Source organism: Aspergillus costaricaensis, assembly GCF_003184835.1.
Source record: "Aspergillus costaricaensis CBS 115574 unplaced genomic scaffold BO79scaffold_34, whole genome shotgun sequence".
NCBI lineage: Eukaryota > Fungi > Ascomycota > Eurotiomycetes > Eurotiales > Aspergillaceae > Aspergillus > Aspergillus costaricensis.
This window is the reverse complement of record NW_020291834.1, coordinates 114,821-128,877: the sequence shown is the minus strand read 5'-3', so window position 1 is coordinate 128,877 and position 14,057 is coordinate 114,821. Positions and strand designations below refer to the sequence as shown.

The window sequence follows — 14,057 nt, the reverse complement described above, 5'->3', positions numbered from 1 at the left end:
TGAATTACTCTGTATTTAATTATGTAGAGAATACACCTAAGCGGTATAGGCTATAGGCACGTGGAAAGGACACTATCTAAGATGTAAGGGAGAATTGATAAACAGAACATGATAAACACGTCCATCAGTCCCGCAAAGCCGTCATTAGTCGTTATTGATCATCATCAAAAGGAGAGTATATGGGTGAGGGAGTCATATAAATAGGTTTAATTAGTTTGTTCATCGTCAGCGTCGTCGCCGGAATTCGAATGTGTGTTCGGTGGCCCAATATGCATCTTCCTTCTCTTCTTCGTCATCATCATCGTCTTCAAAGTCCTCTTCCTCCAGCATTACCCATTCCTCGTCTTCGTCCTCGTCTTCGTCCTCGTCTTCGTCCTCGTCTTCGTCCTCGCCGGTGTGAGGTACTGGGTCATTGGCGTTGTGTAGATATGCCGGGGAGCGGTCATTAGAATTTGGATAGCGGGTGTCCAGATCTGACTCCTCCTTTGACAGATCGAAGAGTTCTGATTCCCAATCGATGTCGAATGAGTCACCCCCGATGAGGAAGGATCCTAGCTTCAGAACGACATTGTAGATCTCCTTGCCGGTGGGAATGATGTGTTCGGAAGGGAGGAGGAACCCGTAGCTCCCGCGATCGCGAAGCTTGATCTGGTACGAAAAGGTCGCGTGCACTTGGTGGTAGAACCAGTCTAAGGCACTGCCACCAGAGTTGCCGCCAATGGGGAAGAATCGCCCGGGGTTGCTATCTGCCGCACTGGCAGTGACGATGCCTTCGCAGGCGGATGTGACATCGTAGACTTCGTGAGTCGCGTAACGAATAGCCTTGGCTAGGCCTAGGCCTAGTTCTTCCAGGGTCTCAAGCGTTGGGGGTATCGACGAGCAGGAGTAGGAGAAGGGATAGAGAATTGTTTGAGAGTAAGAGTGAAGGTCAAGGAAGCTCACGATGTCAGCATTGTTGTTTTGCGTCTCATTGAGCGCCCACTGTGCCAATTGCTGTGCTTCCATGCCCTCGAAAGGCTCGTCTCCAGCATAATTTTCGGAACAAGGGTTCGCGCGGGTCCGACCGCCATCCCATTCGAAGCCCCAGGCGCGGTCAAGGTCGATCCCGGGACAGAAGCGTAGGCTGGTCCGCTGTCGATTCTTGCGCCATAGTCGGTCTGTCTCCCAGGTATAGACATAGCCGTCGGGATTGATCGTGGGGATCATGACCCAATCAAAGTCCTGTAGAAGGCGGGTGACGGCCTTGGATTTCCCGTACTTCGTAATGAGAGTGTACATTACATGATTTACGGTTGAGGTGCCGATCCATTCGCGAGCATGGCTACCACCCGTGACGATGATGGTTTTACGAGGGCCTGACGCCGCGGTAGAGCTGCCTGCGCTCAGTCGGAGGGCGGGAATTTCGCGACCCTCGTAAGATACTCCAATGCTAATCATGCGCACATGGGATGGAAACATGGACGCTAGCAGCCGCATCCAGGGAACAATGACGGACAGAGGCTGATACTCGTGGAAGAAAAGGTCACCAAATTTCGGCGCAGGCCGATTTGAGGGCGCAAACCCCGATTGTCCTTCAAGCCCTATCGGCTTCTTCGATGGATAGGTCGTATAAATTCTCTCTGCCAAGTTTTCTATCAGGGGAGTATATGCAGTCTGGAGGGAATTTGGTAGTAAGCCCAATAACGAGGGAATCTATTGCGAGGGTCACAGCGAATCAGTCATCAGTCACCAGGCAGATGCGGACGGAAGGATTATCCACTTACGACTTCCTCGGCCAGCCGGATATCTACGAATGCTGGAGTAGACGCCCATACATCCAGGAACAGAATGTCTGCGGCCTGGGCTAGTGCTTCGGCCTCATCGTGATCGCGCAGGCTGAAACGAAGTACGACGTCACTACCGTAGCGCGCCAGGATCCGGGAAGGAGGAGAGCGATTGCGCGGGGAATCGTTGAGTGGGAATCGACGAGAAGCGGGTTTTTCAATGCCCCATATGGACTCGATAACCCAGTCACGGAGGCGAGTCCATGGCCTTCGGGGATCAGAAGGCTGGGGAGAGAGAAGGTGAACGGGCTCGACGGGTGGTTGTGGAGTGATAATGGAGCCGGCGGGGACGGCGGAGACCAGGGCGGCCGATGTGATCAGAAGCACGAGCAGTGATAAGAGGTGACGCATATTGGATGTTGAGTACGCCAGGGTTATATAGTAGTTACCGAGTCATCTCCTTCAGAAAGCCTAAAACGACAGACAGAAGTTTGACAGGGAACAGATGGAGAAGGATGGCGTGAGAGGGAAGAGAAGTGGTGCACGAGAGCAGAAGTTAGAGAGGAGAGACCGAGAGACGGAAGGAATGGTGGGTGTGACTTGGTAAGTAGGAGTGGAGACGAGGCTGTGCTATGTGCCTCAGGCATCGATTATGGCTGCACCTGGACTGTCTCCCCACAATACCAGGAATGCTGCCAAGTAGTCGAACTCTGGAATCAATAATCTGCTGAACTTGGCTTCATTTCATCTTCAATCTCTATAAAAGGAGTAGTAAACTTTGTATAACTGACTCTGTTACTGAGTCGGAGAGTTGAACCTTATATGAAGAAGGCTGAGATATAGCATAGAAGAAAATGTGCCATAGTCAGCACAAGCTTAAACAGATGTGATAGAAATGCCGAGGTATAATTTCTGCAGCCACCACGAGCTGGACAAGAGCTAGTCTAGCACTTAAAAGGACCACGATCAATGATTAGGCTAAGTCGGCGAGGGCGAATGCAGCCATAATCGAAGTTTGGAGAAGATCGAATGGATGCCCGCATTGGATGGCCCGGGAACTATTCCTGTTCCGACTAGCTTACAGCTGCGGACAGTCAGTGCTTCTAACCATTCTAGGACTAGTGATCATGTCACGCCCCGGTTGGCTCCGCTGACCCGCCATTCCGGATTAGGCAAGGATGTCTGCGCTTCTGCTCTGCCGAACACTTCTCTCTCAGTATGTAGTGTCCCAGAAGGCATCAAACAAGAAGATCCTGCGGGTATATTTGGGGAGAAAAGGGTCTCTTCGGTATAAGGGTCATGCGAAAGTCTTGGCACTAGCAGTTATCGAAGCCTTACCTGACTCGACAGGACCACACAGAGCATGCCTCTGATGAGCCATAAAGGTGCCATCGGAAGACGAAGGCTACGGTAGATACAGAGTGACTGATAGTCAAATTATCGTACACTATAACTATGAGCGCATTTTCATGGATTCGCTATTTCGCTTTTCACGCCGGTTAACATGCCCCGCTAAAACCAGAAGTTCTCACAGGTTGGACTCAGATGGGACGTGGTGAGACACTCCTTGTAAGGCTCATTTGCTCACAATTCGCCAGGTATCCTATGCTGGTTGCTATTTGCGTGGTGAAGGAGGGACTGTACATATAGAAGCTGGTACACCACAATCAGTGGATGAAAGTCGAGACCGTGACTGATCTTGATGGTCTAGACCGATCCCCACAGAAGTCCACCCAGCGTCGTATGTGTGGCCGTACAGCCAGATCATCGTACGTGTCAGACCCATTCCCTTCCAGCAAGACGAAGCAAAGGGATCGTACTCATACTTGGTCCCAAGAGCCAGAGTTGCAGCTTCCGAGCTTCTGTCCGGCCCTGCGAACATGGCCTTATATGATAAAGCGGTATCCCTACTACTACTCTCCAAGCATTGCTTACAAAGTTTGTCGATGTTGCCACATAAATTTGGCCAGCTGTGCTGAGAAATTCTATGTCGTCATGATGAAATTGAAGCTCTCAATCTATCGACGAAGGAGGTATACTTCTCGGAGACGCATTGTGTATCAATATTAGTTTCGGTATCTTGATACCTCAAATATCAGCTTACATAAATCCCAGACTCTGGATATGAAACGAGAGGAACATGCATATTTCTATATATCCCAGGCATCATCGAGCACGGATTGACTCCAATATGCACTACGTGGGATTTCATGGACAGCATTCGAGAAACATCTCAGTAATCAAAACACCACAGTGAGCTAAGTGAGTAAGTTATGAACAAGATGCGGTTCCGTTCCTAATCGGAACCTTGGTTCGAAAGAGTCAGGATACCGATATCCAGACAAACTGCAGAAGTTCCTAAGTGATCCAATTGAAAGGAACGCAGATGCCTAGAAGAACAAAGACTTGGCCTACCGGCATCCAGCGGCAGCCAAGATGATGCAAATCAAGTTTGACCGGACAGACGAAAAAGGGCGATGGGGGCGACAATTGGGCGGCGGATCTGGCGGGCGAAAAGGATAGCCAGAGATGACGCCAGCGGTGGTCATGGCCTTGGGGCCTGACGTGGCCAGACCCCGGTCACGTGGATGCATGGCTGGGGATGCGAGTGCAACTTGCAGCTCCATCGGCGCCGCCTTGCAGCTTTCTTCCTTATTTCCCGGTCTATAGTTTCATTTGTGGTTTCCACTCACCCAACAACAGAGACTTACATACATACAGGGTCTGGCTGTCAGGGTTGTGTCAAGGGCGAGTCGAGGGTCCTGCGATCAGCATAAGGCGGGAGGGAACAACGGAAGGGGAACCAGCCAGCTCTTTGCGGGCAGGAATTAATTCCCCCCCCCCCCCATACTGCCACTTTGGCTACTAGTGAAGGAACTAGTCTGGCTACTCCGGATGAGGGTATCTAGGGGCTGTTTGGAAGTTAAAGATAGAAACAAACCCACTGGGAAACAATCCGAGGTTCTGCAGACCAGACCCGATCGTAGACATATTTAGAGCAATGAAAGACATTGAGTGCTATTTACAATTGTTCTTAAGAATAGTGTGTGTGTAGTGTGTTGATGAAGGTGGTACATGATTCATGTAAGGATAACCCCTGGTTGAAGAACACAAGACAGATACGTACATAGATACATAGATGGCATGGAAAATGTAATGGAGCTTATAATTAATTTAATTGACATGCCAGTCAAAATCGCGACAGGAAAAATAAAAATAAAAATAAAAAAAGAACCATCACAGTAAAGGGAGGCTGACGGGCTAAAAAGGAAACACTAAAATACTAAAATACTAAAAAAAAAAAAGACATCCACAGTAAACAAGAGCGAGCGCACGTGTGGTTGGTTGAAAATGGGAAAGAGAAAGTCCAACAGAAACCAACTCCACTATTTCTGGAATCTCTCCGTCGTCAGCAGCAGTGGAAAGTGAACCCCAGCAGCATCATCGCTGTTCCGTCTTGTCTCGGCTCTCTCTCTCTCTCTCTCTCTCTCTTGCCTGGCTGTGATTCTTAGTTAGCCCTCCTGCCAACCACCATCCCCCGGGTTTCCCACTCATTCCATTCCTTCAGTCTTTCAACTTCTTCTTTTCCTAATTCTAAGCATTTATTTTTCTCTTCATTTATATTGCCCTATCATTACTACTACTACTTTACTTTAAAAGTTCTTTGCTCTGCCCCTCCTTGGCTCTCTTCGGGACTGCGTTCTAGCAGTACTAAGTAGTACTGTTCACTGCTGCTAACTAGTTACTAGTTAGTAGTTTGTGGTTGTGGTTTACTTGGTCCCCTCACCTGCCCTGCCCTGCCTTGAGTCTCTCCACGCCCGCCCGGAATTCTCAAAGCGGCCTCCCTCTCTCCTCCATAACCCTTTCCATCGACCTCGCAACCTGGCGATGTGACCGTCTTCAATTGGCGACCATTACGATATTTCCGGATCACTGCTTTTTCGCGTTGGTGATTGACGACCTCCACCTCCTTTCCACCACCCCCCCTTTTTTTAAACGACCTGCGCTCCTCCGCCCAGCGATCTTGCCCCCACCTCCTTGCGCTGCCAACTTTTCCCTGCCTCACTCTCCCCTTCCGCTGGTTCGCGATGCAAATTGGTCTGCCCGACCGGTGACATATTCGCTCAAATTCCCCCCAGAGCTTGCCGTCGCCATAGCTCCGATCGCAAATCCGACTGAAGCCGTGTTATACCTATCGCTGTGGGACGATCGCCAAGTATCAATCGAGCAGTATCGGATGGGTCTCTCAAGCACGCTGCGCTGCAGGATTACATAAAACACTATTCCTGGAAATCGTCGTCACTATGCATTGGAAAGCACTGCGCCTCGGCTCCTCTGACAACGAAGCCAAACGACGGAGCTATCTGTACGATCCACCGCAATCCCGTCACAGCGAACAGCTGCCTCGTCCGACGCTCTCGACGACCGCCCTTGCCCCCAGACATTCTGAATCTGCTCCACGGTCACCATCGCTGGCTGGTCCAGATGATGCCGAGCACAACGACGACTATAGGGCTGATGGTCCTAGCCTCACACAAAGTCGCAGTCGCGCTGAAGAACCCACCGTGAAGCCCAGAAACACTGGGAACTCACTGTTGCCGGGCAGCGGCCCGAATTGGCGCATGAACCGTTTCAGTTTCATGAGGCTTCGTCATGCGTCGGACCCGCAATTGTCCAAGTCGTACGCTAAAGCAGAGCAGGAGATCCCTCCTGTGCCATCCTTGCCTCCGCGTAAGTCACCCATCATCCCAGAGTCGACGACTTTCGCACCTCTTGTTTCCCCGCCCGACAATTTGGCTTTGTTGACTGACCTTCCAATGCCTCTGCGCTTTATAGCTACAATCATCACGACCGCGCCGACAAGCCATGAATTCGAGGAGCCGGTAAAGCGAAAGAACAAATTCAAACTGTTCCCCGATTCGAAAACCCCGACGGTGGAAGAAATTCCCCCACAACAGTCCACGATCAATGGGAAGTCCAGGCATACTGCCCAGGGCTCGACGGGGTCGCAGACGGTGAATCCAGGCCGACCAGAGTCTCGAGTTAGCGGCGAGGAACCGGGTCGTCTATCGACTACATCCATACGGAGCAGTGGTCGTGATCAACCTGGTGACTCCCATCGCTCTTCCGTGACAGATGCACGGTTTTCCGAGTCATCCCGTTCTGATCAAGATCGTGGGGATCATGGCTCTTCGGCCTCGCGTGGAATTCCAACGAGCGAGGGTTCAATTTCCAGCACAAAACGATTCCGTATGCCTCGCTTGAAGAGGAACAAGGGACCCCTCTTTCCCTTGCCCCCCAAGCCAACAGCTTCGCAGTCGCTCAATGGACGTGCGCCCAAGTCGATACCGGACTCTTCGATTCCCACGTCGGATGTTTCAGATGATCATGACCGGGATCACGTCTCTCCACTGCCGTCGCCGTCGCGCTCCTCAGCTGGTGTCTCCTCTCCTCGGCCCCCTCTGTTGAGAAAGGACTCGGCAAATTCCGCTCATTCGAGCCATTCAACGCCATCCATTCGAACACGTAAGCCGCCTACCACGCGGGCTCGCTCATCTACATTAGATTCTTTGGCCAATATCCGGGACAATGAGCCGCAACAGTCGCCCCACCTCACTTCGTCTGGACGAACGTCTACTTCGACCAGTGGACGGAAAAGTTTTGGCGATATATTCAACATCCCACAGCGGCTGCGGCAGAACTCGGAGCCCCCGTTCCCCAGGAGTGGGTCTCCTGCGGCCAGGGGCGCGGAGACTCCGGTCACCAAGTCGCCTTCTTATCCAGAAAGACAGGAAAATGATACCCCGACTACGTATTTGGAGCGGCTTGAGGCAACCGTACCCAAGAGTGTAATTGCCAGTGTACTCTCTCAATCGAACGATGAGTTCTACAAGAACGCTCTGCGCAAGTACATGAGAGGATTCTCCTTCTTTGGTGATCCGATCGATATGGCCATTCGGAAGCTATTGATGGAAGTGGAACTACCAAAGGAGACTCAGCAAATCGACCGTTTCCTCCAGAGCTTCGCTGACCGATACCATGAGTGTAATCCGGGTATCTTTGCGAGTACTGGTATGTCACCTTAGCACCCACATTATGGAATACTCTAACTCCTGTCCTTTGCAGACCAGGCATATTTCATTGCATTTTCGATCCTGATCTTACACACGGACGTCTTCAACAAGAATAATAAGAGGAAGATGCAGAAACCAGACTATGTCAAAAATACCCGTGGAGAAGGCATTTCAGAAGATATCTTGGAGTGCTTCTATGAGAACATCTCCTACACACCCTTCATTCGCATCGAGGACACGAATCCCAACGGCCGCCACCTTCCAAAGCCTCGCCGAACATTGTTCAAGACGGCCAGCTCCGACCACCTTGGTCGTTCTACCAGAGAGCCCGTTGATCCATACACCTTGATCATGGATGGAAAACTCGACTCTCTTCGACCAAGTCTGAAGGATGTGATGAACCTGGACGATCCGTATCGCTGTAATGGAACGGATGGACCGCCAGATATTGAGAATCTCCATCGTGCCTTTTCCAAAGCCGCTGTGCTGCAGATTGTCTCCCTGCGTTCACGGCCAGATGCATTCATGCCTTCGAGTATGGAAAACCCAATAGATTCTAACCCAGGCCTGGTGGATATCAAAGTAGCCAAGGTCGGATTGCTTTGGCGCAAAGACCCAAAGAAAAAGAAGGCTCGATCCCCATGGCAAGAATGGGGTGCCCTTCTGACGTTCTCGAAGCTCTACTTTTTCAGGGACGTCAACTGGGTCAAGTCATTGATACACCAAGAGGAATCCCACTACAAAGAAGGCCGCCGCCGAGCTGTTGTATTCAAACCGCCTTTGACCGACTTCAAACCTGATGGGATCATGCAAACTGATGATGCAGTGTCTTTGATCGATAGCGGTTATAAGAAACACAAACATGCGTTTGTATTTGTTCGGCACAACGCTTTGGAGGAAGTATTCTTAGCCAATAGCGAGTCAGATATGAATGATTGGCTGGCAAAACTCAATTATGCCGCAGCCTTCCGAACCACTGGCGTCCGGAGCAAGGGCATGATGGCTACCGACTACGAGGCGCAGCGGAATCGGATGAGCCGCCGGGGCTCTAGTGTTTCTCTCAACGAAAAGGAACCGCCGTCGCCAAATCCTGGGGCAGATATGGGGGAAGATCTGATCGTTGCGCGGGAACATCTGATGCGCCAGAAGATCCGCGAGGCCAATGAGAAACTTTTCGTCAGCCAGCGACAGCTTGACGATCTGCTAAGGAACGCTAGACATCTGCAGGTCCTGACTCCGGTGCACTCCAGGGCGCGGGAGAGCGTGATCATGGCTGCGGGGCGCATGGCTGCCAAGCTCAAGTGGGTGAGGCAGGATATCTGGCGTACCAGATGCTACCGCGAAGTTCTCGTTCGCGACTTGGGTGAAGGGGACGCGGAAACGCCATCTTTGACCGAGCAAAAGCGTTTGCAGCTACAGATTCCTGCGGATACCACCTCCCCCGAGTCCAAGGAAACGGAGGATGAAGCTGTGCCAGAGAAACTAGCATCACCGATCAAAGAGACGGCGCCGCCTTCACCGCACCCTGAGTCTATTAAGCCTCCATCCATCTGCGAACCACCGGCACCCCAGCCTGCGGCAGAAGACTTGCGCAGACCGAGCATTCCTGCATCCTTCGCGTCATCCGAGGCCGCTTCTCGGATTGGCAGACGACTCTCGGTAGAAGATCTCAAGGAGCGTACAAAGTCTTCTTCTCCCGAGCCGTCAAACCGACTGACCCGGGAAGCCTCTGTGCTCAGTGCTGCCAGCAAGCTAGATGTCTCCAGTTTGGCTTCACGTGCCTCCAAAATCACTTCCCCCGGAAGCTTTGACGATGGCGAAGAGCGCGTGCTTCGCGAGGCAGGTTTGCTGGAGGTGAACACCTCTCCTCAGACCAAGAGACAGTCCCTTGTCATCAAGGAAGGCGATATTGATCAGAAGCAGATCGACACCCAAGAGACAACTCAAATGGACCGTTCCAGTCGGATACGCCGCAGCCTTCACCGGACTCTCCGGGATGCGCCTGGTGTGCACCACGGTCATCTCCCTCGCAGCAAGAAACCTCGCGACCCGGCTTCCGCCGCTGGCGCGCACGAGGACGGCCAAGGAGCGCGTGAAGGCGAAGGCTTGTCGCGCAAGTCTGCTAGCTTTACTGTTCATGGCAAGAAGGCTTCAATTATCACCTTTGGAAGCGAGTGGCAGAATATGCCCCCCGAGGAACGGCTCAAACTTCGGAAGCCCACTCCATCGGAAGAGCCGAGAATGTCCGATCCAGCTATCACCAGTAGTGCGGACTCGATCACCTCAGGGTCATTGCACCCCGGCCATCCGCACTCCCTGCGTAGTTTGAGCCCAGGCACCAGGAATAGTGCGCATTTCGTCGAAGAGTCAGAAAATCTCTATAGCCAGGTCCAGAAGGCCAAAAGCGACGATGGTTTCGAGTCGAGCTCCAAACACACTGAGAACTCCTTCGTCACCGCGGATCCCGACCAATCCTCTTTGAACGAAGATAGCAATGCCGTCGACGAGACCACGCCCAAAAAACTTACTGCCACGCCCGAGCAAGCTGTCAATGCATAAAAAGAGCGAATAATTTCAAGCGAAACCAAGAAAAAATATCTTCTCAACTCACCCTTGTCAAGACCCGTCTAATTTCTTCTTCGTTCTCATTATCTTACGACTGACTTACTTTATACCCCATTTTGAATCCATTTTCATTGCATCTTGCCTTTCTCTACCGTCTCGTATTACTATTACCTCTTATATGCTTTAGAGCTCTGACGTTACCCATCTTCTCCTTTTGTGTCCCCCGGTTCAACTTGATAGATTTTTCTGCGCGCGGACTCCGCAAATAGACCGAGTCCGGCGCCGTTACGACCTTGATACCACTTTCCAGTTTTTCTTTAATGTTTGCTTGTCTCTGTTGGATCTTCCGGATGGGTCGTTCTCTGGCTGGATTCTTATGTATTGTGTTCGAGTAAGGCACTTGGGCGGAAAATTGGCATGGTATTGCTTAGTTGTTTTTTCTTCTGTCATGTTGAACTCGAGATACCAGTGCATGAGATCTCTGGCGATTATGTTTGGCGTGATATGGCATTGGAAAATTGTTGGATTCGTATGTAGGAGCTAGCTAGTTATGAAAGATGCTTCTAGCTTGAGGATCAAAATAGATCTGGCTTCTAGTTATACCTCGTATACGGTAGCACCATGATTAGCATGGGCTTTCTGATAGTATGTAAAATTGATGTATGAGATACATGTCTCAATATATACTTCTAGCACAAGTACTACTAAATACGCATTCAATGCATAACTATAATAAAAATTACTAGTATGAATCAGAAACCAACAGCCTCAGCTTATTCCTCCACATTCACATGATTGAAAAGCCTGAGCGACAGCAGGGAAAATATAGTAATCCAGCCCTAACTAGTACCGTGCTTAGTAAAGTCAACAATTCACCGTAGAGCCAAGGTAATGACTTGACTACACCTGTGATAGCAACAACGATGAATACAGTACTGCATATTCTATCCACTATCATTCATTCACCCAACATGACCTCACCTCACCTCAATGCTCAGGCGATAATAGGTAATGTAGCACGTGAGGTACATCCATAGTATGTCTGTGCTATAATCAGTCACAAGCGAGGTACTAGACTGACTTCTCATCAGAAAGCTGCAAGATGGCACTGGCTCTAGCATTAAATGGAAAGAACATGCAATCCTAAGTAAGCAGGCTGTATAGTACCTTCTCGTCTCATTCATGACAGGATTTGGACCGAGTTATCGGCACTCATCAAAGCTGTGTAAAATCCCATAACTGTGTCGAAGGGGGATGGGTGCTGTGGATTGTTGATTATCTGTTATGTGTCTAGATGGGGTAGGGCTAAGGATACAAGTTTACCGACTGGGTCGGAGAAGGGTCTTGTCTGGTGGGTGCTGGAGAGTGACTGAACTCCATTGTGGATATAGTAGAAGTTGTTGTATCTTTTGCTTTGGTTTTGTTTTCTGATTGTGGGATGGAAATTTTTTTTTTCTTCCTCTTGAGAGGATTGGATTTTGAATCTGTTGCTACTACCCTTTTCTATTGTTTTTGTGTGTGCTGGTAGTAGTGCTGGATGAGTAGTTGCCTACCTAGTACTTACTTTACGTTCAGGCTATCTATCACCACTTACTACTCAAAGTCCTCCTACCGAATATCACGACCTCCTTTTACACGCGGCCACATCTCGACTCAAACAATGGCCTCGAAATAACATCCGACACACCATGATAAAAGCCAAGGTGCTTGTGTTTGCCATTTTGGTATACCCGATCAGTCTTTGGTCCGTTTGCGCGGGGTACTGGGTGTGCGTGGCTGGATACTATGGCTATAAAATTGGCAGGTCGTGTTTGGGTTTGGTGATACGTAGGTTTTACCTTCATTATTTGAAAATTCCTCTTATTCGTTTTCTTTTTGCGTCCTACGTGTAGCGTGGGTTGGTTTGTGTGAGGTTACGTTATGTGCTGACTAGGGTGTGATTGTTGCTGTTGTTGGCAGGTTTTGACACATACTTGGGGACTGGCTGGCTGAGTAGGATTGTCAGTGTCTTGTTTATCTTACTGGTCCGGGGAATTTGTCTGGCTGTGGATGAGTACGTCGATTCGGTGCGGAGAGGGTGGGAATTTCCGCCGTCTGAGGTGAGGAAGCGGTTAGGTGAGTGTTCTTGGTGGTTAAATGGTCTTTTCGGAGCATTGGAAATCTGAGGAGAAGGCCATCAACTGATTTGCGCAGCTCTTGAGTTTGTTTTAGAAGCCCCGGTTGTTATACTTTCGGATCCTCCGATGGTTGATGCTGCGCTTGATGATGAAGATGAAGAGTTCGAGCGACATACTGCAGATGATCGTGAAGTTGGAATGACGCGCTACGCGGAAGACATGGATGATTCGACTGAGTATGCTGTTGGACCTGGAGTCTCTGATGATGGGACGAACTCGTGGGAAACCGTTGATTATAGCGATAACCCCGTGGGAGATTCCGAATCCTGGATAGAAAAGGTTGAGCGAGATGACGAGTATGAGGCCGAATATGGTGACTATTGTGAAGAGGAAAGTGAGAAACCCTTCAGCAACGATCCTGGAAGCCAGGTGGATATCGATGACGGCGGCGTCTTCCTTCATATGAGCATGTTTGACTATCCTGAAGAAGAGGTTCACTTTAGTGACCACGGATATACCGAGGACCAACAGGAAGACACTGAAGAAACATACGAGCTTGACATAATTACGACACAGTACGGGCAAATGGGTGCAAACAAGACCACAATAGAGAACAAAGAAGGTCCGTGGGAATCTGAAACCTGCAGTGAATGTGATCAACCTGTATGGGAAAACGCGTCAACCTCCAATTTGACCAACGCAGAATCTACCAGTTCCAAACCCCCAGCTGCTTCTGTGGCCGGCCCAGACGCGCAGGATACTGGGGCTACTGAGCCCGCCTGCATCGTTGAAACCACGAAACCTTTGACACTAGAAGATATGGCTGGCAGCTGGTGGGATGAGGTCCTAGAGGCTATGGAAATAGGGTTTGAGGAGGCAGAAGCGGTATTTCAAAAGGCAGCAAGTGCAGGGTTCAAAGATATCGAGGTCGGCCCGGCTCTGGCTAAGGCAAAGAGTGCTCCGAGAAAAAGACGGCCCAAGAAGCCAGAGAAACCACGGAAAGGGCCAGCTAACCGCAACCCCGACTGCACCGACCCAGAGAAGGACTTCTTTGATGTGTGTTGGAGCATCCTCAATGAGACAGGCCTGGTGGGAGAGTATATGAGGGACAGAATGCTGGTGAGTGTCTCGTCTCAGAATTGACCCGAAGTATAATGAGTACTGACGTGCTCGCTATGATAGCGGCGAACCTACCATAATGCCCATACCAAAGGGCATCCCAGAGGGAAAGAAAACCACGGAAGGGCGAGAAAGCGTGAATGTTATCTCTGCTGTGGCTGTCAGAAGCCCATCAAATGAGAGGATTCAGAACTGTGACACTGCTCTCTCCTTCCGACATGTTTCGCTTGGATTGTTCTTGATTATCATGACTGCTAACGATACATAATCACCCTCCTCTGTTAGATTTAACCGGTGTCTCAATTCTATGTTGTATCTCTTCTGTGAAACGAGTTGGACAAGCAATGGAAGAGGAAGAGATGGACCTGTGGGATGGATGGATAGCATGTGACGGCATGACATAATCGCGTCGGCCACGA

General features: G+C 50.2%; 3 protein-coding genes across 3 annotated transcripts; 2 read left to right on the top strand and 1 right to left on the bottom strand.

Moving 5' to 3' along the window:
* Positions 1–17: 17 nt before the first annotated feature.
* On the bottom strand, positions 18–2,309 carry BO79DRAFT_290055 (M14 family metallopeptidase). Its single transcript, XM_025688846.1, has 2 exons — positions 1,764–2,309; positions 18–1,692 (listed from the first exon to the last, which is right to left on the bottom strand). The coding sequence occupies exons 1-2, from the start codon at positions 2,172–2,174 to the stop codon at positions 226–228; spliced, it is 1,878 nt and encodes a 625-aa protein (XP_025535917.1). The 5' UTR covers positions 2,175–2,309; the 3' UTR covers positions 18–225.
* Positions 2,310–6,067: 3,758 nt separating this feature from the next.
* BO79DRAFT_156870 (Arf family guanine nucleotide exchange factor SYT1) lies at positions 6,068–10,396 on the top strand (the record flags this gene model as incomplete). Its single annotated transcript, XM_025678834.1, has 3 exons — positions 6,068–6,494; positions 6,600–7,835; positions 7,890–10,396. The coding sequence occupies 3 exons, from the start codon at positions 6,068–6,070 to the stop codon at positions 10,394–10,396; spliced, it is 4,170 nt and encodes a 1,389-aa protein (XP_025535916.1).
* Positions 10,397–12,368: 1,972 nt separating this feature from the next.
* Positions 12,369–13,952, top strand: BO79DRAFT_273876 (uncharacterized protein). The gene has a single exon (XM_025687547.1). It carries the CDS (start codon positions 12,646–12,648, stop codon positions 13,660–13,662), a length of 1,017 nt encoding a protein of 338 aa, XP_025535915.1. The 5' UTR covers positions 12,369–12,645; the 3' UTR covers positions 13,663–13,952.
* Positions 13,953–14,057: the final 105 nt, after the last annotated feature.

Bases quoted from the DNA above. Each gene is read 5' to 3' on its own strand.
- BO79DRAFT_273876 (XM_025687547.1), top strand. From the start codon at position 12,646: ATGGTTGATGCTGCGCTTGATGATGAAGATGAAGAGTTCGAGCGACAT.
- BO79DRAFT_290055 (XM_025688846.1), bottom strand. From the start codon at position 2,174: ATGCGTCACCTCTTATCACTGCTCGTGCTTCTGATCACATCGGCCGCC. The intron at 1,693-1,763 runs GTAAGTGGATAA...CCCTCGCAATAG, and splicing joins TCCGGCTGGCCGAGGAAGTC to ATTCCCTCGTTATTGGGCTT.